This window comes from Terrapene carolina, unplaced genomic scaffold, assembly GCF_002925995.2.
Source record: "Terrapene carolina triunguis isolate 2854851 unplaced genomic scaffold, T_m_triunguis-2.0 Scaffold238, whole genome shotgun sequence".
NCBI lineage: Eukaryota > Metazoa > Chordata > Testudines > Emydidae > Terrapene > Terrapene triunguis.
This window is the reverse complement of record NW_020664589.1, coordinates 9559861-9581475: the sequence shown is the minus strand read 5'-3', so window position 1 is coordinate 9581475 and position 21615 is coordinate 9559861. Positions and strand designations below refer to the sequence as shown.

The window sequence follows — 21615 nt, the reverse complement described above, 5'->3', positions numbered from 1 at the left end:
ACATTTGACCCATTGAGACTGAATGTCTTGGAAGAGATGCCTAGCAGCCCTCAGCCAAGGATATATTTCCATTTGATGTGTGTACATGTGTGTGTGTGTGTACATGTGTGCATGGAGGGAAGCAGCAGTAGCAGAGGAAGCACAATTGCTGATAACTACAATTATTATTTAATCTTTATGTACAAATCTGCCGTTTCATCTTCTGTCTTTGCCAGGTAGGATATGTAAAGTATGGCACAGAGCAATACAGTGAGTTTTTACCATCTATACTTAGATTTGAGAATATGGCAGTGGGATAGGGGGCAAGAGATTGCATCTGCTCTGGGGGGAAATTACCATGGGAGTGGCCAGAGATCCTGTACTGATGCACTGCCTCCTGGCAGAAACCAAAGGGATGGTACAATATGAACTGATACAGCCCTCCTGTTCTACAAGGCTGATCTGGGGCACAGGGGAATGTGCATGCAAAAACAAAATACCTGTTGTGAAAACAGTGTCCAAGGCAAATTACTAGCTGTTACCCAAACTTAATATTGGATGCCCTTTCGAGGACCCCAGTCCTGCACCCAAGGAACTGAACCATCTATGCTCTAGGGTAAATATATAACTAGATTATTTTCCTTTGAACCCTCTTCCTTCCATCTCACTTCACCTCCTGGTCAATTTCTTCCCATCCCACTCAGGTACGAGCTAAATACTGCTGTCCTAACTTCAGTAGAATTCCCATTGACTTCAGTGCAGAACTTCCCATTGACTTCTAAGAGAGCAGGGTTCTTTATGAATTCACTGTGTATTGAGTTATTAACAATCTGAATCATTCTTACCAAAACAAAAAACCCACAATAAAAGTGAAATACTTTCCTTGTGGATGGTAATGTCTGCCAGAAAAGATCATTCTGTTTCAAGGTACAAATAAAGAAAGCGATCAGAGAGCACCATCTTGTAACGGTACATGCTGGGGAGGGAGAAGATGCTCCCGATATATAATGTAAATTCAGGATTCGAGGCTGTTGGATTAAATTGAAGACAAATGGCTGGGTCTGTTGCCAAGAGAGCAGAGGTGCTATTTTCTGAATGTTGTGCTAGCTTCTTGAGTAAGGACATAGTGACGGAATCATGTTTAGTAATAGATCTTCCTGCTCTAATCTAAACTGTACATTTCAAATGGCATGCATCAAGATGATGATGAGCAAGGAACTTGGGAGTTGGAATTCTAGGGTTCTGGTCCTGGCTTTGACCTTGGGCATGTCATATAATATCTCTCTGCCTCGTTTTCACCTTTAAATTCTTGCATCGCTCCTCTGGAGGCCTGGGAGGCTCAATTCATTCACATTTTAAAGTGTTTTGAGCTCTTTGGATGGAAGGTGCTAGAGATTTGCGAAGTATAATAGCCAGACCTCGCTGTTGTGGATGTTGCTATGAACTGCTTGATTGATGCTGTAGTACTTTTATGGTTTTTAACCAAGTATCTCAAAGCTCATTACAAACACACGGGCCAAACCTTCCTCCCTAATCAAATTCTTGCTCCTAACCAACTAGGCTTCTTGACACTCCAGTGAATGTCCCCTGTTATCCCCATTTTACAGCGGAGGAAACTCTGAGGCCGAGAGCCGTTCCATGACTTAGGCCTGGTCTACACTGGGGGGGTGTCGATGTAAGGTATGCAACTTCAGCTACGGGAATACCGTAGCTGAAGTCGACGTATTTTATTCCGACTTACCTCCTGTCCTCACGGCGCGGGATCGATGGCCGCGGCTCCCGCGTCTACTCCGCTACCGCCGCTCGCTCTGGTGGAGTTCCGGAGTCGACAGGGCGCGCGTCTCAACGAGACGCGATATATCGATCCCCGATAAATCGATTGCTACCCGCCGATACGGCGGGTAGTCTGGACGTACCCTTACAAGTGGTCATGCGGAGTCAGCAGAAGGGCTGGGAATAGAATCCAATAGTCCTGGGCCCTAGTGCCCTGCTCACGTCTCCAGACCATGCTACCTGTAATACACTGGGACAAAAGGAAACAACTGAATGGGCTTGAGTCTTGTACAAAACAGATCCATGTCTGTGCCGGCACAGTGTAACTCTATACACACGCTCTTGTTGCTGAGCTGCATGCTGATGACTTTTGATGGCTGCTGTGGGGAAATGCGTACAGAATGTCATGAAATGTTGAAACATGATGCAGCCACTGTTTGTCTTGACCCAGGGCTGCCCGCCCCCCTTCTCCTGTTCCACTATCTGCATATGCAAATTTTCCATCACTGACTGGCTTCCATAGACTCCCTTCTTCCTCCCCTTCCAAGCCAAGAATCATGAATAATTAACATTGCAGCTGGCTTTTGCCTTCATGGCAGACAATCCCTTGGAAACCATGCCAGCAGTGCATTTGTTTCCCTTTTCTGCATTTTCTGACCTAGTCAGTGGTAATGTCCAGTATTTGATTACAGGCTGCTTCCAAAAACATTGGCTCCCCACGGTCCTTGGGATCCAAGCATTGGAGTGCTGTAAGGGGCTTTATAGCTTTGATGGGAGTGAAATAGCCAGCGGGCCAGATTCTGAGCTGATGTAAGTGGGTGCAGCTGCCGTAGAATTTTTCATGGGAGTTACACCTTACAGCAGGAGTGAATTTAACCCAATAGCTTTAGAGAGAGAGAGAGCAGGAGCATTTGGATTTTGAGAGCATTCAAGCTGGGTCCTTATTGCTCTTGGTGTCTTATCGAGGGCCCCTCCAGCAGACTGGGCATTTGAAATGTTAAGCATCGTCTCCGAAAATACTGATCCTTAGTTGTTCAGATGTCCCTAAAAGACTCCCGATAGGAAATCAGGGGAGGGGTGCGAAGGATTCACCTGAGTTTCTTCTCATCGATTGGGAAAAGGCGTTCGCTTTACTCAGTAAACAGAGCTTTGATGGATTCCCAGGGTCCTTCCAGGAGCTGAGCTGTTAAAATGACATTTTTATTACTGTTCATAAACTCCAAGCTCCTGCTGCTGCTGAGAGATTAGATTTAAGCTGTGGGCAAACTTGCTGGTCCAGTGGCTCAACAAGCAAGGGCATGGGAGGTTAGAGTTTAGAGCTTGCTGCTGTCGGGGACTGTGAGAGGGGGGCTGTAGGTGCAGGTCTGAATGGGAGCAGTGAATGGGCGATTTAGTGAGCCGAGCAGGGGATTTTGGGAGACGGGGGTGAGCCTCAGTCAAAGCGTGTCCCAATAGCAGAGAGGAAAGCTGCAGCCTGAAGGGTGGGTGCGGTTAGCATTCTGGGATGGCCACAGGTGTGGTTCGCAGTGTTGCCATCCTTGAGGCTTGTCCTTAGAGCAGTAAGATCTGAGGAAGGCATTAGAGGGGTAAAGACTCTAAGGAAATGTACATGGTACTGAGGTTTTTTTTCCCCTTTTAAAAGGTGAGCTCTGTTCTCAGCCTGGTGATGAAACAGAAAATCCATGTGTCTCTCAGGTATTTCTAAGGGACTAGCTGGTGACTGGCAAAGAATTTATTGGTTGCTGGGATTGTGGTACCGGAGGAGTCTGCCCCCGACCCTCCTCACAACCCCTTCTCTGCCTCTCTTCATCCCACTGCCTTCCTGTCTTCTTCCTCTTCCTACCTCCCCTTTTCCCCCTCTCTAAGCTTCTACCGGACAAGGTCACCACCTCAGTTCCTGCGCAGGTTGAAGACCACCATCCTGTCGGACAGGGGGGCAGTGTTTAGAAGAGGCAGACCTGTATCTTCATGTCACTTCTTTTCTGCTCCTGACCTCTCTCCTCACAACTTTCCTCCCCCCACAGGATTGCACTAATACTTCACGTATTTTTAATATCCCAACCATTCCTAGAGCTGATATCCAGGGTATCACAAATGGCTAGGCAACGTCCTTTCAGCTGAAACAGGCAGGATGGAGCAGGTTTAAAAAAAAAAATCCATAATGCGGTGGAAAGAATAACTCTTTCTCTGTCCTTCGCAGCACTGCAGTCTTTCCTTCGCTCCTACACCACCTACCCCAAGACCTTGAAGCACATCTTCCACATCAAATCCCTCCACCTGGGCCATGTGGCCAAGAGCTTTGGGCTGAGAGACGCCCCTCAGAACCTCAGCGCCTCCATGGCTGCTAGTCCAGGAAAGAAAACCAAACTGAAACCAAAAAGGTAGGAAGGTCCAGCTCTCTGGAGCCAGGGCCACGTCATGAGCATGTTGTTTTGACCCCTGGTTTGAAAGTTTTCTACCAATGGGGCTGCGAAATAATGGGAGAAAACTGGGATAAATTGAGGAACAGAAAGATGGAGATGAGGACGCAAAAACCACTCTTCTACTGTCCACTCTTTCTACTGTCAACACAATATCCCACCATCCAATCAGTCAGGAGCCTCCCCCAGGAGAGAGAAAAGAAAAAAGCCTGATAGCTTCTGTTTGCAGTGGAAAGAGCTACTTCAAGAGGGCTAGCATTTTTTGTTTGCCCTATTGACTTCTGCTTTAATAACAGCCATCCTCCTCTTTACATGCTGTGCTGGGGTCATGGAGAGGCCCTAGGGTTTTGAATGACTTTCTACCCAAAAGTCACTCGCGAGACCGTGGGATACAGTGGGTGGCTCTTAGGAAAAGCATTACCTGCTCTGAGAGGAGGGCGACTCGTCTGAGGACTTCATTTGGCCATTAGATAACCTGACAGTGCTACTGAGTGCCCACATTGAGTAGACGATACACTGTGCCGCTGGCCGGTTGTTAAGAGGCAGAATTTCTGTGCCAAGCATCTTTGGGGACACATACACACACCCGCACACCGTACAGTGACACCACACACACACACACACCTGCCTACAAGGCTTAACCGTGTCACATCTGCCCGGCGCTGAGCTGGATTGAGGCGTGGCCGTGTGGCATGTTTCCCCATGAATCTGCTAATGAGCATGCAGGGGGAGAGAGGTGCTGTTTCATTTGGCCTGTTAGGGTCTCTGCCTCTCTGATCTATTTCTTTAAATACAATCTGTTAATCTGAAAGGGGGAAGCGTGTTAGGCTTCCCCCTTTCAGATTAACAGATTGTATTCCAAAATAAATCCTTGTGTGTTCACCGCGCAAAGCTATTCGCGTCTGCTGCGTGATCCAAAGGGCATTGGCAAAACTGGAGTTGGTCTATGGATGTGTATCAATGTAGCCTGGCCTTCTGTAATGTCACTGCTGCACATGAGACCTGGACAAGAGAGCGACCTTGAAACCTGATGTGGGGGAGTGGGCATGCCACCGAGATGAACTGCCTGGAATGTGGACAGATAAGAGAGAACAGTGTTCGACCAAACGAACCTCATAAATACAAACAGTGCTTCTGGCTGATCTAATGATCCTGAACATAGGACTGGGAGCCAGGAAATTCTGGCTGTGATACTGGGTTGTTTGATTAGGCAAGGTATGTGATTTCTCTGTGCCTCAGTTTTCCACCATGCTAATTGCAGTGTATACTTCATTAGTTTATTTTCCCAAAGCCTTGATTAGTCCTAAGTGTTATTTTGATTAGCTTTATTACTATACACGGCTGAACTGGGTGTTTGAGTGGGAGCTCAGTCTTTTAAAAAAAAAAAATTTTTTTTTAATTACCTTGTATTTTGGCTTCTAGTAAATATCAACTTTTCTGAGTTCAGTTTAGAAGCATGAAGATGCTCCTGTGTGGATCAGCAACTCTGCACCTGGTAGCTCTGAGTTTGCTGCAGTTGTTCTATTTCTATTTTCTGGGCACTTGTTACCTCTGTGAAAACACCATCTCCAGTTGGCCTTTTAAACAGGAAGGTTGTGGTTTGATTGGGAGTTTTTTCTCCCCCCTTTGAAGAATTCATGTGAGGAGGAAATCAACCTGCCAAAAGTGTGTGTGTCGGGGGTTGGAGGGGCGGGCAGGCAGGGGGAACGGGATACAAAGGATGCTGTGAACATTCCAGGACACAGTGCAGAACGTGACAAATTTCACAACTTGGAATCTTTCTCTCCCATTGACAGTTATTTGGTCTCCCACCGCTGCCATGCTCTGGCACCTCCTAGAGCAGTGGTTCTCAACTTATTTACCATTGCGGGCCACATCCAATACTACCTGTATGGCCCTGAGGATGTCACATGGGCCGCAGCTCTGTGCTGATTGGGCCGCAAACAGCCCATGGGCCGCAGGTTGAGAACCACTGTTCCAGAGGCTCACTACCCCCTTCTCCCTCCCGAAGGTATGTTCTCTGGGACACGGCCCTTCACTCTAAATGTTTGCAAGAGATAATAGTTTTCACTTGAACTGATTCCTGAAGAGTATCCCCAAGTCAGCGGGTGCTTAGAGCAATTGCTTTGCTTTGCATGTTACTTTTTATACAGTGCAAATACTACGTTCCACAATAGACCTTCCCAAGCTGGCCCTCTGGGCATTCAGAAGCTGAGACCATGGTTTTCCCACATGTTCAGAAATAATTCTCCTGTAGCATCTCCCCAACCTACTTTAATGTAGTCTCTCATGGCTGGCATTCTGCGTTGGATGGGGAAGCACTGGCATCGAAGGCATGGTGAGGAGATGAACGCTTTCACTTTCAATTTTTTAAGAAGTGACTCTCCTGTTCATTAGCAGTGAGGCTGCATTAGCAAACATTTATATCCCGGCTCAGCCACTGCAACCTCCTCCTCTCTGGCCTCGGCAAATGCAGCCTCCTCTCCCCCAGTTGCTGCTGCAGAAAGGGTCTTCCTGGCTCGCTTTGAGACCATAGCACTCCCTCTTTGCGCCCTCCACTGGCTCCCCTTTTTCCACCGCATCAAGCACAAACGACTGGTCTTCATTTTTAAGGCCTTTCATGGCGTATTCCCATCCCATTTATCCTCTCTTCTGTGCTACAGAAATGTAAACTCCCACCTCCATTCTGCCGGTGATGCCTACACTGATTGCCTATTTGTCAGATTTCCCAGCAAGTGGTGTCGGTGCTTTCCCCCATGCACTGTCCCTTACGCATTCAAGGAGCGCCCTGTATCTGCAGGGCATTATCCTCCCTGGCATCTCTCCGTAGAACCCATCGAGACCTACAAAACACTTGACGGTGGTTAGGCAGCGGGTGTGCTGCGACCGTTGCTTATCACTAGCGTCGCACTGTTACCTTGCGTTCCTCTCATCTGTTTGTCAGATCCGCCTCTCATCTTAAACCTAGACTGTAACCTCTTCTGGGCAGGGGCCATCTGCTTGCTACATGTTTGCATAGCACCTAGCATTACTGGCCTCTCAGCACCACTGCAGTGTAAGTAACACATCGTCATCGTCAAAGCAGAGGAATGGAATTCAGAACTCCTAGAAGTTCTATTCCCTTATCTGCTACTGTGCAGCCTTGGGTGTGTCACCAAACTCACATTTTCAACCTTCGGCACATAAACAACAGGTCTGATTGTCCGAGGTTCTGAGTACTCCCAATACCCAGTGACTTCAGCTCTGAAAATCAGACCGCTGAAGTGGTTTCATACGTATTTAGGTGTCTGACTTTAGGCACCCAGGACCAGACGCCTAGCTGGTGTAAGTAGGCCCAGCAACATAGGAAGCCTTAGGAGTTATGCCCAGTTACACCAGCTGAGAATCTAGCCCACCAGATTTGAAAATGTTGACCTTAGCGTCTCCGTGTCACAGCTGGTAAAATGAGGATGATGCTGGTGAGACGGTTGTGAGGCTTAATTAATATTTGTAAAGTACTTTATAAATCTGATGATCGCAAAATGTTACTTGTCACTTACAGCTAACAATGTTCTTGGGCCAGATCCCCAGAGGTGCCCTGCATCTGCACTTCCTCCGTTCATCTTCTTTCGGGATTTGCTCCTTTACCATTACACTAGCAATCCCACTGTTCCTACCCCGGGCAGTGCCTCATTGATGCTAGTGCAACTGCAGGAAATTAAGGCAAATCCTGGTATAGACAAGGCTTAGTGATTAAACTACAACCAGGGCTTTAAACACTCCAGACTTTCAGCGAGTTTGAATCAATAACTAGACCGATAGTTGTTTGTCAGCAAATCCAGAGTTGCGCAGACTTATTGCATTGCCTCTGGGTTTAGTTGCGGGCTCATCCTGTAAGGTAGACTGGGCTGATGAAGCCTCTCCTGGGTTTGCTGGTGAAGGTTGAATTTGTCTGCCAGACTGGGGAAGAATGGATCAGCCACCCCTGCTTTTTAGAGAGCTGGATGCAATTTGTGTTTGATCAGACACAGGCAGCTCTGGCTCATCCAGTGCTTTATGCATTCCCACCCCTGCCGTCTGCCTCACAGAAAGCCCATTCTTCCCAAAAAGGTCTGCAAAGGCCCGGTCTGTACACAGGTCTTGTACTGGTATATTTAGGTTGGTATGGGGAGTGATTTTTTTTTTCCAAACTATTTTATAGTTCTACTTATGCAACCCCTTCTGAGCACTTAAGTTACCCTCGTGTAAAGGTGCCTTTAATAGCTTATTCCCCTTCCCTTACAGGCATAAGCTATAAGCTCCTTTATACCAGTATTGCTGCATCCACACTAGGGCCTGGTCTACACTGGGGGGGGATTGACCTAAGATACGCAACTTCAGCTACGAGAATAGTGTAGCTGAAGTCGACGTATCTTAGATCGACTTACCTCGCGTCCTCACGGCGCGGGGTCGACTGCCGCCACTCCCCCGTCAACTCCACTTCCGTGGAGTACAGGAGTTGGCAGAGAGATCAGGGATTGATTTATCGCCTCTACACTAGACGCGATAAATCGATCCCTGATAGATCGATCACTACCCGCCAATCCAGCGGGTAGTGTAGACATACCCTTAGGGATTCATACCAGTATAGTTGAAGTGGTACAACTTTTGTTTTGTAGACAGGGCCTAATTTGGGCTGTCTCAGTTCTTGTATGACCAACCTGAGACACAGTGGGCTTGGTTTTCAGCAGCGCGGAGCCCCCATAGCTCTCATTAACTTGCAGTGTTGTGGGGGCTCGGCACCTCTGAAAATCAGACCGTTGGTGTTTCCAGTTGATCCCACACAAATGAAAAGGAGGCAATATTGGTACCATAGTCCTGCTCAGGAGCCACAGCAGAGGACTCGCTCCCAGTAATCGCTTGCCACTAAAATGTAAGCTGTGTTTAAAAGGAAGAAAGTCTCTTTTCGTTAATAAATGTCTGTTGGACTCTTTCTGTGTAATGGTTGCTGCAGACTCATATTAGCAAGCGTTTGCCGTGCATTTAAAGTACTACTCCACATAATGGTTTGTAGGCCTGTGACATCTCCAGCTCATGCACAGACACTGCAAAAAGCAAGGGGGGAGGGGAAGGAGATGCTGGGGAGAGAAGAAGAAGAAAAAAAAAAAAAGTTGGAGACAGCATTGTCCTTGCTTTGAGAAGCCACCGGGGATAGGCCGGGGCTCTGCCTCCTGCTTCAGCTGACCCTCGCCAGCAGATGGGCAACAGGACGGGAATGCCCTTGTGAGCCAGGGATTTAACAGGGCTTTATTTAGGGAAGAATAGCCTGCTTAGCCGATAAAGAGCATGTAAGATGGTATGGGGCGGGCTTTGATGTCTTGCTGGCCCAGCGGGGAGCCAAGTGATGACTGACAGCAGTGTGTCACAGGATTACTCGGCCCCTGACAATGCCTCTCTCTGTTCCTGTGATGTTGCTACTCTGTTACAGCTACTTTTTCTGTTGTTATGTGCCTCTTTAGGTGGCATTCCTCCTCCCCAAGCCTCCCATCCCATTAGAGTACAGACAGGCTGAAGATACAGTAGGTAGCATGAGGCAGTGGGGAGGCGTTAGAACAAATGGCGTAAGAGTGACTTGAACGCTCCTGTGCACATGGATTTGTATAATTGCAGGTCAGGGAAAGTGAGCAGGCTTTGCACAGGCCGGTCACGGCTCAGACTCCAGATTTCAAAACTTGGGGCAGCTGGAAAATAAAGACTCCACAAAATAACCAGAGTTGCCCTGTACAATAATTGTTGTTCTGTGCAGAACCTTGTTTTTTAATTAACTTTCTCTCTGTGTGTATGAGAGAGAGGCTATATTAGAATTCATAGTGAAAAGAATAGTGAATATAGGTTCAAATTCTGCTCTCAGTTACATCAATGTAAATCCAGAGAAACTCTTTTAATTTGTGTAGCGTTACTCTGGATTTACACTGGTGTAACTGAAATCAGAATTGGGCCTTTGATTTTTTTTTTTTAATTACTTGTAAAATGCAGGCTTGAAATAATAGCAGCACAGCCATTGAACAGACTTTCTTTTTCATGGTGTTTATCATGTGATACTGCAAGCATTGGTTGTCATATGGTAATTACACATTGTATCCAAACACCCGATATCTTTTTAGTAGTCTGCAAACCAAAGCCCCATCTCTCACCACCTGCATGGAGAATAAAGAACAAACAGCCCAGAGAAAAAGAAAGAAATAGAGAAATAAAATGCAGGGGAGAGGGTCATTAAACGGACAAAGACAAGTTGTTGTTTTTTTCATTTTTTCAAACATCCTTCCTTAATCACCCTTAGAGAGACCAGGTAGAAAAGCCAAAAACTGACAACATGGCAGCCAGATGTTTGTTTTGTTGTAAATGCTGAAATGTTGTATCACACTCTTTTTATCCTGAATACACACATTTGTTTTCTCTGTCTCTTACGCTTGCTAGTACTCTTCATAAATTGTTTGGTATAAACTGAATAGCCCCTTAACAATACCATTCTTTGCAAGACTTCTTTCTGAAGATAGCGTGTTGTATTAAAATAATCACTCAGGATCTTCTTGGAAGGTGAAATGCAGCATTTATTTAGCAGTTGTATAGGAGGAGATGGCGGTTTTCTCTCCTGTCAAAGACGGTGGAACTCTTTGCCACATGATGTCATTGAGGTCACAAACTTACCGAGATTGAAAGAAGGATTGGATGTTTATATGGTTAATAGGAATAGCTAGAGTTGTTATCATTAATGCAGCCCCCCCCCCCCAGAAAAAAAAGTTTTGGAAGGGGAAAATACCTAACACTTGAGGGTTTAAGCCAGTCTCTGTTAGGGATCTGATGAGACCTTTATGGGGGGGAGGGAGGGCAGATTACATCCCATCTGTCTATTGAGGGGTCCTTACACCTTCCTCTGAAGCAGCTGGTGCTGGCCACTGTCTGAGACAGTACACTGAACTAGATGGACCTCGGGTCTGATCCACTCTGGCAGTTCCCATGTTCCTTTGTGCCTGAATGCTGTTCCAGATCCATCCAGTTATTTTCTCTGCGTGAGGGACTGTACGTGGGATAATCAGGATGGGGAGTGCTGCTGCTTGATTGCCAAGCTGGACTGGGAATTCTCTGCTCCTCTGAAGTCATTTTTCAGTTACAAAAGCACAAAGAAATCTTGGGAACCACCAACTTGTAAGTCAATTACAACGATTCCATTTAACATTAAAGGCTGACATTTGACTATTGTCTCTTTTCTGGGAGGGGAGGAAAGGGGATGTTAAAATAAGGAATAGAACATAAAGTAACAAATGAAGAGTTATAAAGAACATAGGACTTACCCGATCAGCCCACTAGTCTGTGTTGCCTGCCTCACAGGGTCTTTATGAGGCTTAATTTAATTAATGGTTCTAAAACACCTTGAGCAAAGTGTCATCACCAAGGCCTTCGGCAGTGTCCATTAATTGTTGCTTCAGGGAAAGGGAAGAGGTGTCGCCTTGTAGTTAAGGCACTGGGCTGGGGTTCCAGAGATCAAAGTTCAGTTTGCAGATTTCCTATATGGCCTTGCTAAGTCAAGTCACATCATCTCTCTGTGCCCCCGTTCCCCATCAGTAAAATGAAGATGATAATCCCTCACAGAGGTGATGTGAGGATAAATGCATTCATGAATTGGATGCACCCAGATATTACAGTGGGGCTATCTAAGTAGCTAGCTAGGTAGAAAGGTTTAAAAGCTCTTCTTTAGATGACAAGCTTTTTAGTGCAGAGGTCAGACTTGCACTAAAAAGTTCCCCTCCGCTCCCATTGACTTCAAAGTGAGCTATGGGTGTTCAGCACCTTAGTGGTTCGGGCCATATGGCTTTGTCTACATTAGGAGAATGAGTACCTGTTTCTCAGCAATGCTGCATCTGTACCTGTGCTACCAGAGATGAAAGCATTAGCACAGACCAGGCTCAGGTGTTCTATACGACAGTGTCATGAAAGCCTTCTCAGAATTAGATGAGACAGTGGTGAAAATGCCTGTGCCCATGTACATCACCGTTGCTGTGGAACATTAATCAGCTGGTCTCTCCTCTAGCTCCCCTCCTCTAAGTAGTGACATTGCTACGCTTGTTCATCTGATGAGCACTTTGACATGGACTACTTTGTGGTCAGTTTTACTAACTCTCCTTGGAGTGATACATTATACCCCAAGCCATATCCTTCTCCTGATTGCTAGACAGTGCGCTCTCATGACCGCCCCATACCCAGGCATTGGGGAGCAGAATGGGATGCAAACTGGTCCCCCCCCCCTTTTTTTTTTTTTGTTGGTATCGTTGGTGTGACACCTTTGAACTTTTCCTTGGCATTGACAACCTTGAAAAGACTGACTCCTCTAACAAAAGGGCTCTCACAGCAAGGCTGCAGCTGTATCTTCCTACGAAGCAATAATCTAATCATTAGAAGCAGCTTGCCTGCCAATTTTTGTGTGGCATTTACAGCTTCCTTAATATCACTTAATTAGTCAAAGGCGAATCTGGAGTTTTGCCCATTGAGGGATTTCTCTCAGTTTGGTTGATCAACTGTCTGCTCTGCAGAAAGGCAAACAGGACCAAATGTAAGATACAAGAGAAGGGCTGGAACCACACTCAGAAATTCAAAGTTGATCCAAAAAATGCAGGAGGAATGGCCGGTAGGAGAGGAGCTAGTCAATAGAGACAAATGCACAGTAGTTCCACACGGTATTTCAAGCAAAGCAGGCAAGTCCTTCTTACCAGCATCACGATGCTACCAGAAGGTTTGTCCTGAAAGCAGAGTATGTTTTATAATCCTCATATGCATGCGAGGCAGAGGAGGTGCTCTTTGAATGCCTGTCTTATCCCACCAACGCCACAGTACAGAATCTTTGCTCCATCTTTTGGCTTTGCAATGTTCTCAGATGGAGCCAGAAAATTGCAATGACCGGTGCTGGAATTGAACACTTCTCTCTATTTGAAGAGTCTCTTCTGCCTGTTAGGCCAAGGGAATGAGTAGACAGAGGGCAGGGTTCTGTGGGGTGAACAGCTCTCCAGTGGCATTTTTCATCCTGTCTCCATAAGGAGAAGAATAGGGGATGGTTGATAAGTGAGGGATCTGTCAGTTCTCTTATGTATAGCTGTAGTGTGATCGACGTAGATAATTCTAAGGTTGGATTCTTTATTGGTTAACGTTTTCTGCAGCAGAGCGACAGTCGATGCTCAGTGTGATCCAATGATATTTTCCCTTTATCTTACCAAGCTTGTTTGCATCAGCTGATGACGTTGTACATAGGCCATCTGTTGACTTGTCGAAAGGAGCGCAGCATCATTGATGAATTCTTTGCCCAAAAAAACCTGGGTTGCGTTGGCTGCAGATGGCTCATCCAACACGATAGGTAGAAAAAGCAGATGTTGCAACAGCCTTGGCCCAGAGGTATCCCAGCCCTGTTGCCTGGCAGAAGTTCAGCCGCAGGATGGAATTAGCTGTTGGAGATTCTGTCAAGCAGATTGATGGCATGATCCACATTGAAATGTTCTCTGATAAATTATACAGTCCACTCAGTTCTTCTCCAAAGACACACCATGAGTTCTAGGTCTGTGCGTCAGAACTTGATACTCTTTCTAAACCTGGAGCAATTCTGGGAACTCCTTAGGTTGCTACACCCTACATGTGTTGATTAAAGGTCATTGGGACTTGTTGCATTGCATTGCACCAGGATTTCACACAGCTGAAAACAAAGAAAGAGCTGGCAGTGCTGAACAAGTTGAAGGAAGATCACTGAGAGTGAGCTTGTTCACAGTTAAGAGGTGATAAAGCCATTATCAGAAGGATTTCTTGGAGTTATCAGATTTCTCATTATGGCCCAGAAACAAGAGTATTCTCCCAAATATGTGCCCTTGAACTAATCCAGCATATAGGAATTTTTGAATCAGAGATGAGCGTTCTGCACAGTTCTTCAATTAAATAAAAGTATCAATGAAACATAGCATGTTAAAATTTTAGTGTGAAAATTAAGGATAGCTTCAGATTTTTTTTCTCTGTCTCTTAGTCCTTTCCAACGATGAATGTTTGATATTCTCAAACCATGAGCGTATTTTGCATATTCTAGCAAATTGAATCTGACAGAAGTAGCCTTCTCTGTTGGATATTCAGGACTTTGATGCACAAGTTTTAGAGCCAAATAGGGAACACTAGAGTCACTACAGAATTTACTACTCCATGGTTCAGTGAGAGCAAAGCAAACTGTGGAGTTAATGTTCTACTGAGTTCATGGTACCAGAAGACGGCTGTAGAAAGCGACAGTGGGATTTTCAGAAATGCCTAGAAGGTTTGGGAGCACAAGTCTCATTCAGTCCCATAGGACTTGTGCTTCATTTTAGCTCTTTCGAAAATCGCACCCCAAAATTATAATCTTAGATTATAAATTTATTTATAGATTAGTAAATATTTTGGGAGCAGGAATTGTGTGTTCCAATGAGTAAATGGACAGCAGTAGTAGCGTCTAGCATTCTCTGTCAAGAATCAGGGCCCAGTTGTGCTAGATACGCCTAGACTAATGGTTCTCAACCCATGGCTTGCGGTCCATTTGCAACCCAATCAGCACACAGCTGCGGCCCATGTGACATCCTCAGGGCCATACAGGTAGCATATATATATATTGTGTGAATGTACCCCATATAACACATAGAGAACTGCATGTATGGCCCACAACGGTAAATAGGTTGAGAACCACTGCTCTAGTGAAGAAGACAGTTGAGCATATTGTTGATGCTACCATAATAAAAAAAATAAACAACACAATGGCAACCCTTTGCAAACCTCTCTTAAGGTCTTTTTCCCTCTCTTATTTTAATTTTATCCATCCATTACTGTGTTTCCAATAGGACCCCAATTATCAGAACTTTGAACAACCAAAATGTTCTCCTATCTGCATCACAGTCATGTCCCCCAGACACCAGCATTTGGACTTCAGCTCCTCTGTCATTTCTCTAAATGCTTTACCTCCCCAGAACACTTCTTGAATAAAGAGGGTTGCACCGTAAATCAGAAGGTTCTAAACCCAAAAGAGGTGTGCATGTTGTCATGGTGTTCCAGGTGACTCCATCATGGCGGATGTCTCTAAGGGAGCACAGTGGCAGCTCTACTGAGAATTGTTCTCTCTGTTGTACAAAACAATAATGATTCTTTAAACTGGAGGCGGGAGGAATTGAATCTGTAGAACAGTAGCTGTGAAATCTCTGTTCAGTTTGGTATTCCCTTTTTATCTTGTGTTTGAAACAGCCAAAGCCTTGATTGGGAATGAGAAACAACGCATCATGGAGAACATTGAGGGGAAAAAACATTCTTCTTTAGACTCGCATCATCTTAGTTCTCTTGTTGAATTCCCAAGACTGACTGACTCGATTACATATTTTTTTCTACTTTGTGATGTCACAGGTGGATCTTATGACTTGGAGACTGAGAACAAATCTCAGGAGCAGATGATTGCTTCAAATGGGCAGATAAAAGCCGAAATTATAGAGAAGCAGAACAGTTTCTGGGTGTTCTCCCCACTCTCCTGTGCCCATCTCATTCCTGTTTCTTCCTCTCAGTTGTCCAGAAGGTCTCAGCAGCTGCTGAAATGTTCTGAAACTCGGTTTGGTGCAAAGCATCAGCAGCACTAGTCTTGTTTTGGATCTTGGCTGTGTCACAACTCATTTCTGTTGGATGTTTCCCTGGTTTTCCTTTCCCTCTGCATTTTACCATCAGTGGCCTTGGAGTCCAGAAGGTGATAAACATTTGAGTCCACTGCATTTGCAAAGCCATCAAGTGCCCAAGACAGTGTGAAAGTGATGATTCATGCCTGGTACGGTCTGCTGGGGTTCTCAAAGTGTGGGTTATATTTCTTGCACCAAGCAATGGTGCTACAGGCTTCAGAGCAGCTAGGCTGAAGAATGGTGCTTGGAAGATATGAGTCCAAGAACAGGCCTTGGATTTTGCTTTGAGGGGAGGAGAGGTTGTTGGGAAAGGCACCACCATCCCTTTCTGGTCAGTCTGCATTTAGGAGCTACTTGACCTCCTGCATGGAGGTAGCATTCTGGAGATTCGGACTCTCGGATTATGGGGCAAGGTGGGGATGGGAGGAAACTGTTATTTTTAAGAGTGATGAATACTAGGAAGAAAAAGAGCAACTTGCCTCATTTTTCCACTCTAGTATGTTGTTTTCTCTTGTCTTTTTATTCCTCCCAGGCCCCGCCACTTTTCCATTTATTTTCTGTTGTGTCAGTTCTACATTGTCTGTCTCTCTTTTGGAAAGAGAAACCAAGAGGTAGGGATGGGGGTGTCCTCCTGAATTCACACTTCAGCACTTGGCACTTTACAGAGACCTCAGAAATGTCAGGGTGGGAGAGGGGGTGTTTGTGGTTGACCTGTCTGCCAGCTTCTTACACTGACAAGCCCCTCTGGATACTAGCCTGGTTTTGTATTCAGAGTGATGTGGGAATCGCCTATTATACTTAGTGTGAGTCAAATGACTCCGGGTTATTGTTTCCCCTGGAGTGCTGAGCTTTTTTCCTCTTTTGAAAACTGGCCGCATCCGGCCACCTTCGTCTTTGCTCAGGATAAAACAAACCATTTTAGGCCATTTCCTCTGCTCCCGTAATTGTCTCTCTTCAGAGGCTCCTGATGCCCTGTTCTCCAAGGCTGCAATTTAATTACAGGTGTGCACAAGCAGCTTTAAGTGTGGTCTCTTATTCCTACCAGTGTGGAGGCTTATTCCCCAAATGACACCACGCAATTACTGGCTTCTCTCTCTCTCCCTTCCTTGTCACCCCACCCCTGCCCCACTGCACAAACACAGCTTTGTCCCCACCCTCTTAATGAAGTGATTAGAGGGACTCCAGAGGGACTTTGATCTTACCTGTCACCTGGCAACACTAAAAGCATCTTCTAGATGTCTGACAAGAAAGAACCGGAACCGGGGCTGTCTCTGGGTAGAGGGTGCAAGTTCCTCGCTGTGTAGCCCAGAGCATTGCCTAGACCTTTAATGGGCCTGGCACTGGAAATCAGGGTGTAACTATGCCCCTGAAATGTAGACGGAACGTGCTCTTGACATCTGTCCCAGTTAGTGCCTCTGATCCAATATTGCTTTAGGTAATTCTTGGCCGGAGTCCAGACGCCGCAAAGATCAGATACAGTAGGAACATAGGAATTGCCAGACTGGACCAGGCCCCGGGGTCCATCTTGAACAGCATCCTGCCTCTGACAGCAGCCAGGTCCAAATGCTTCAGAAGACAGTACAAGGAACAGTTAATGGAAGGACTTGCTTATACGGGAAGTTCCTTCCTAACCCCCGACACTTAGTGTCTGTCTTGTGCCCCTGAACTATGACATTTTCTGATCCTTTCACATTTTACCCCATCTAATGAAAGAGAGGATGGTTTTTTTTAATCCATTTAAATGTTTGCTCCTCCCCTGAACTGTGCTAAAATCTTGGCATTTCGGAGAGTCGGGATAGGTCTGTGTGTTGAGAAACCTTTTTCCTACCAGTGCCCTGGGTTTGCAGAACTCTACCTCAAACACGGATGGCTGCTTTTGGAATGGCTCTTCTGGAAGGAGGAATTTAACAGGCGGTGGATTTCTCTGCCCATCGTGACATGTCCTGGTTAGGGCTCAAGAGCCTGTCATGTCTAGGTGCTAGATCACAGAAAGAAACCTTGGACAGTCCCCCAGTTATGGGAACACAGGTTCTTATCTGTACTACAGCTGGGTTATGCATTTGTAAGCCTTTCTGCAGAGCCCCTCACCATAGTATCTGGGGGCCCCACAAACCTTTGTGACTGTAGCTGTACAACAGGGTGTGGAGTGACGGGGGGCGTATTATCGTCCCTGTTTTGCAGCTAGGGGCGATGAGGGACAGTGCAATTAAGTGATTTGCCCAGCATTGCACAGGGAGTCTGTGGCAGAGTCAAGGACTGAATCCAGGTCTGAGCCCACAGCCCAGTGTCATAACCACAAAACCATCCTTCCTCACTGTGATCATCTGGATGCTGCTCTTCTTGTAGACGAGACGCTAGCGATTGACAGTAACTCGGAAGTCAGTGGAGTTTCCGGATTTACTCTGGTGTAACTGAGATCAGAATCTGGCCCGGTGATCCTGACCTTCCAAATTTACTATTGCTATAGACTATTACTACTGCCTATGGCTCTTGCGCCTCTTGTTTAAATAGGGTCCCGACAACAGCAGTGCTGTATTTTTCTTAATGATTAGTGTAGGTTCTACAGCACAGCTCCATCGATTTGTGGCACTGGTTACAGGAAGCAGCCTTTCCTCTCCTGCATTCCCATTCCCCGCCTCTCCCTCTACAGCTGATCACTGTAGCAGGGGGTATTGATTTACTAATTGGGCAATGATTTCACCTGATTGATAATAAAGTGCTGTACAACCTCCCTGCTGAGCTGAAATTCAGCCTGGTGGCTACTGGTAGATTACTTGTCCTCAGCAGCAAATAGTTCTGTGTTGTTAAGTAAACTTATTTGTTGCCCGGTAACCCTCAAATTACTGTAGTAAGTGCTTGGAGACGCAATGAAAGTGTCAGTCAGAAACTTCATCATAGGTTGAGAAACTCACCTAAATAAGTAAATGGTGACTAAAATTACTACCTAAGTAAAAGTAGGTGACTGCGTGTCAAGACTCCAAGGTTCTATTCCTGGCTTTTCCCCAACTATGTGACTTTGGGTGAGTCATTTCACCTCTGTACCTCAGTTTCCCCCTCTGCTAAATGACCTGGCACTTGGTAAATAGTATAACACAAAATGCAAGACTGAAAGCCTTTGGTTTTAAGGCTCTAGTCTAACGTATACCCATGTATATAAATGAATATCACTGCTGGATGGAGCATGCGCAGGGTTTCTGTTGTATACCATCACCTCCTGTAGAGGAGCAGATACATTCTTACCTGCTTTGCAATGGGCTTTGAGATCTATTATTACTATTTATTACTTATATCACTATAGCACCTACAGGCACCTACCACAGCTGGGGCTCCTCTGTGCTAGGCACTGTCCAGATACATAATGAGTGATAGCTCCTGCCCTGATGAACTTACACTCTAAACAGACAAGACAGCTAAAGGCTGGGAGGATAAACAGAAGCCCCAAGAGGGAAGGTGACTTGCCCAAGGTCACAGAGCAGGACAGTGGCAGAGCCTATAGACCCACTAGAAGATCCATTTTGGAATGTAGCAGCCAGTCAGAATACAGTTGCCTTTGCAACAGTCTCTGGTGTGGAAGCTGTCAGAGTTCCAGGCAACTGTACCTGTTTTACCCCTCAGTGGTCCGGCTCATCAGCCATCACCTCTCTTGGGTAGAGACCTGCATCTCTCTTCTTCCTGACTGGGGATTTTCCAGGCTGCACAATTCCATGCGTACACCATGTTATTGCCCGCAAGCCAGAGTGCCTACACAGGCCAGCGTTGGTGGCTCTCTCTTCAGAGGCTGTAAGTGGCATAATTGCCCGCATGTATAAGTTACCACACAGGTCTTTCTAAGCAAGCACATGTATTCTTAAGGTGAAAGAATCAGAGAGAAAACATATTAAAAGAATAAAAGAGCCTAATAAACTTATCACATGCTAATAAACTTACTCAAGATCACCCTGCCCGCCAACTCCTGTGGGTGCTCTGGTAAGAATCAATCCTTCAAACCCTTGTGTTTACAGGTTCATAACAGCGGTAGCTCAGAACAAGCACACCCATGCATACTTTTCCCTTATGCAACTTGATCTTCCGATTCCAGGAATAGATAATCAGTATGGTCCCTTCCTCGGGGCATAGCTTCAAAAGGGTGGGTTTTGGCATACCTGGGGAGGAGGCCAGGAATTTGTATTCACCTCCCCCTAGATATTTCTCAGGAAACCCACTTTATACATATTGCCCCAAAAGACCATTCTTGTCTGCTATATTGTTCAGTGTGGTCCTTTGATCAGCCAGGCCCCCAATAATACAGAACCTTTGTATTTCATACAGTGGACTCCAAAGATACTCAAACTTCGTTCAGTAAGGTTTTTCCAGGATATTGCAGGAAATTGCCATATCTGCCACAAAAGCCTACAAGATGTGTGTGTTGTTGATGGGCTACTGGCAGAAGATTGTCTTGGGTTGGGTTTTTATTTTTTTTAGCACAGGGTTTAGTTCTGTTATAAAATGTTTTCATTGCTCAGTGTCTTAAGGCTGGGTTTTTTATTTGCAAACTGCTGTGTCACACACTTCAGCCGTCAGCGCCCACCCCCCCACCAGAGCATTTGTTCAGAACAAAGGCTCCCTTTTAAAAATGGCATGATATTTTGCCACTTTTATGAAAAACTGTCACAACAATATCTAATTCTGCATGAGACAGAATTTCAAAACAGGCATCAAGGAGAGGAAGCTGTACTTGTGCTAATGCGCAAATGTCACTTCCACAGCTGTAGAATAAGTAACCCACCAAACTGGATTTCAAAAGGAAAGAAATCTAAACCCCTTCTCTTTGCTCTCTTCTTTCCAGGCCTGACCTTCGCAGGAAAACCCAAGGCAAACGCCGCCTTGCTGAAATCTTGCGATCTGAATACTCTAGTGGGATGGACTCTGGTGTATCCAAGGTCAAGAGAAAGAAAAGACACGGAAAACCTGGCAACCAGAAAATGCTGAGCTGAACTGGGAGTTTCCAGCCCTTTGCTGCAGAAACTAGTTCTGGAGAACGCATGGGGCAGAAGGCAAGGGGACATGCAACGCAAACTGAGGTGCGCCAGAATTTAACAGAGAATTTTTAAAAGGCTAAACCCTCAGAGAGCTGAGCCCCCAGAAGACCTGAATGGAGCTGAAATCAAACATGGTCTGTTCTCAGTCAAGATTGCTCCATTGCAAATAAATGCAGCTTCAGGAAGACGCACAAAGTTTCTAAGTTTTGCCAACCATGACCATTGTTTTTGTAAAGAAAATTTGGAGCAGTCAAATGAAGTGTAGAGGGAAATGTGCAACCACCAAAAAATAAAGTGACCATCAAATGGGTTATGATAGGAGCTTATTGAGTTCATTGGGGCGATTAGGATGTTTAAAAGGCCTATAGGAACCAATTGTTTAATTTTTTTAATAGAGAAAGCTGAAGTAGTGCGGTGGACATTACTGTCTTAGTTGTTTATTCTGTGATTAGCTAGTATGCAAGCCTTAGCCTGACCTGAACAAACTGTGGCGTTTGGGCCAGATCCAAATGGCATTGAAGTGAATGGTAAAACTCCCAATCGCTTGGGAACAAGATTGTATGTAAATAGACAAAGGACCAAATGCTCCATTCCCTACTCCTCTCTCAGGCAAAATTTAGAGGTAAGATTTGTCCCCGAATCCTTCAGGATTTAGCCACATGTAATATGTCTTGCTTCTCAGCACTGAAAAGTTTGAGGAGCATTTGTAACACTTAATGATACCAACCTTTTTTAGCGCGCTTTATTGCTCATTCTGAAAAG

General features: G+C 45.6%; 1 protein-coding gene across 3 annotated transcripts in view; it reads left to right on the top strand.

Moving 5' to 3' along the window:
- DDX31 (DEAD-box helicase 31) overlaps nucleotides 1–21163 on the top strand; it is a 65526-nt gene extending 44363 nt beyond the window's left edge. For all 3 annotated transcript variants that reach the window (XM_024210404.2, XM_024210403.2, XM_024210407.2), the window contains 2 exons: nucleotides 3953–4133; nucleotides 20661–21163. In XM_024210404.2, the coding sequence (XP_024066172.2) occupies nucleotides 3953–4133; nucleotides 20661–20808 (329 nt within the window). In that variant the 3' untranslated portion in view covers nucleotides 20809–21163. The remainder of the gene's footprint in view (nucleotides 1–3952; nucleotides 4134–20660) is intronic.
- The last annotated feature ends 452 nt before the right edge of the window (nucleotides 21164–21615 follow it).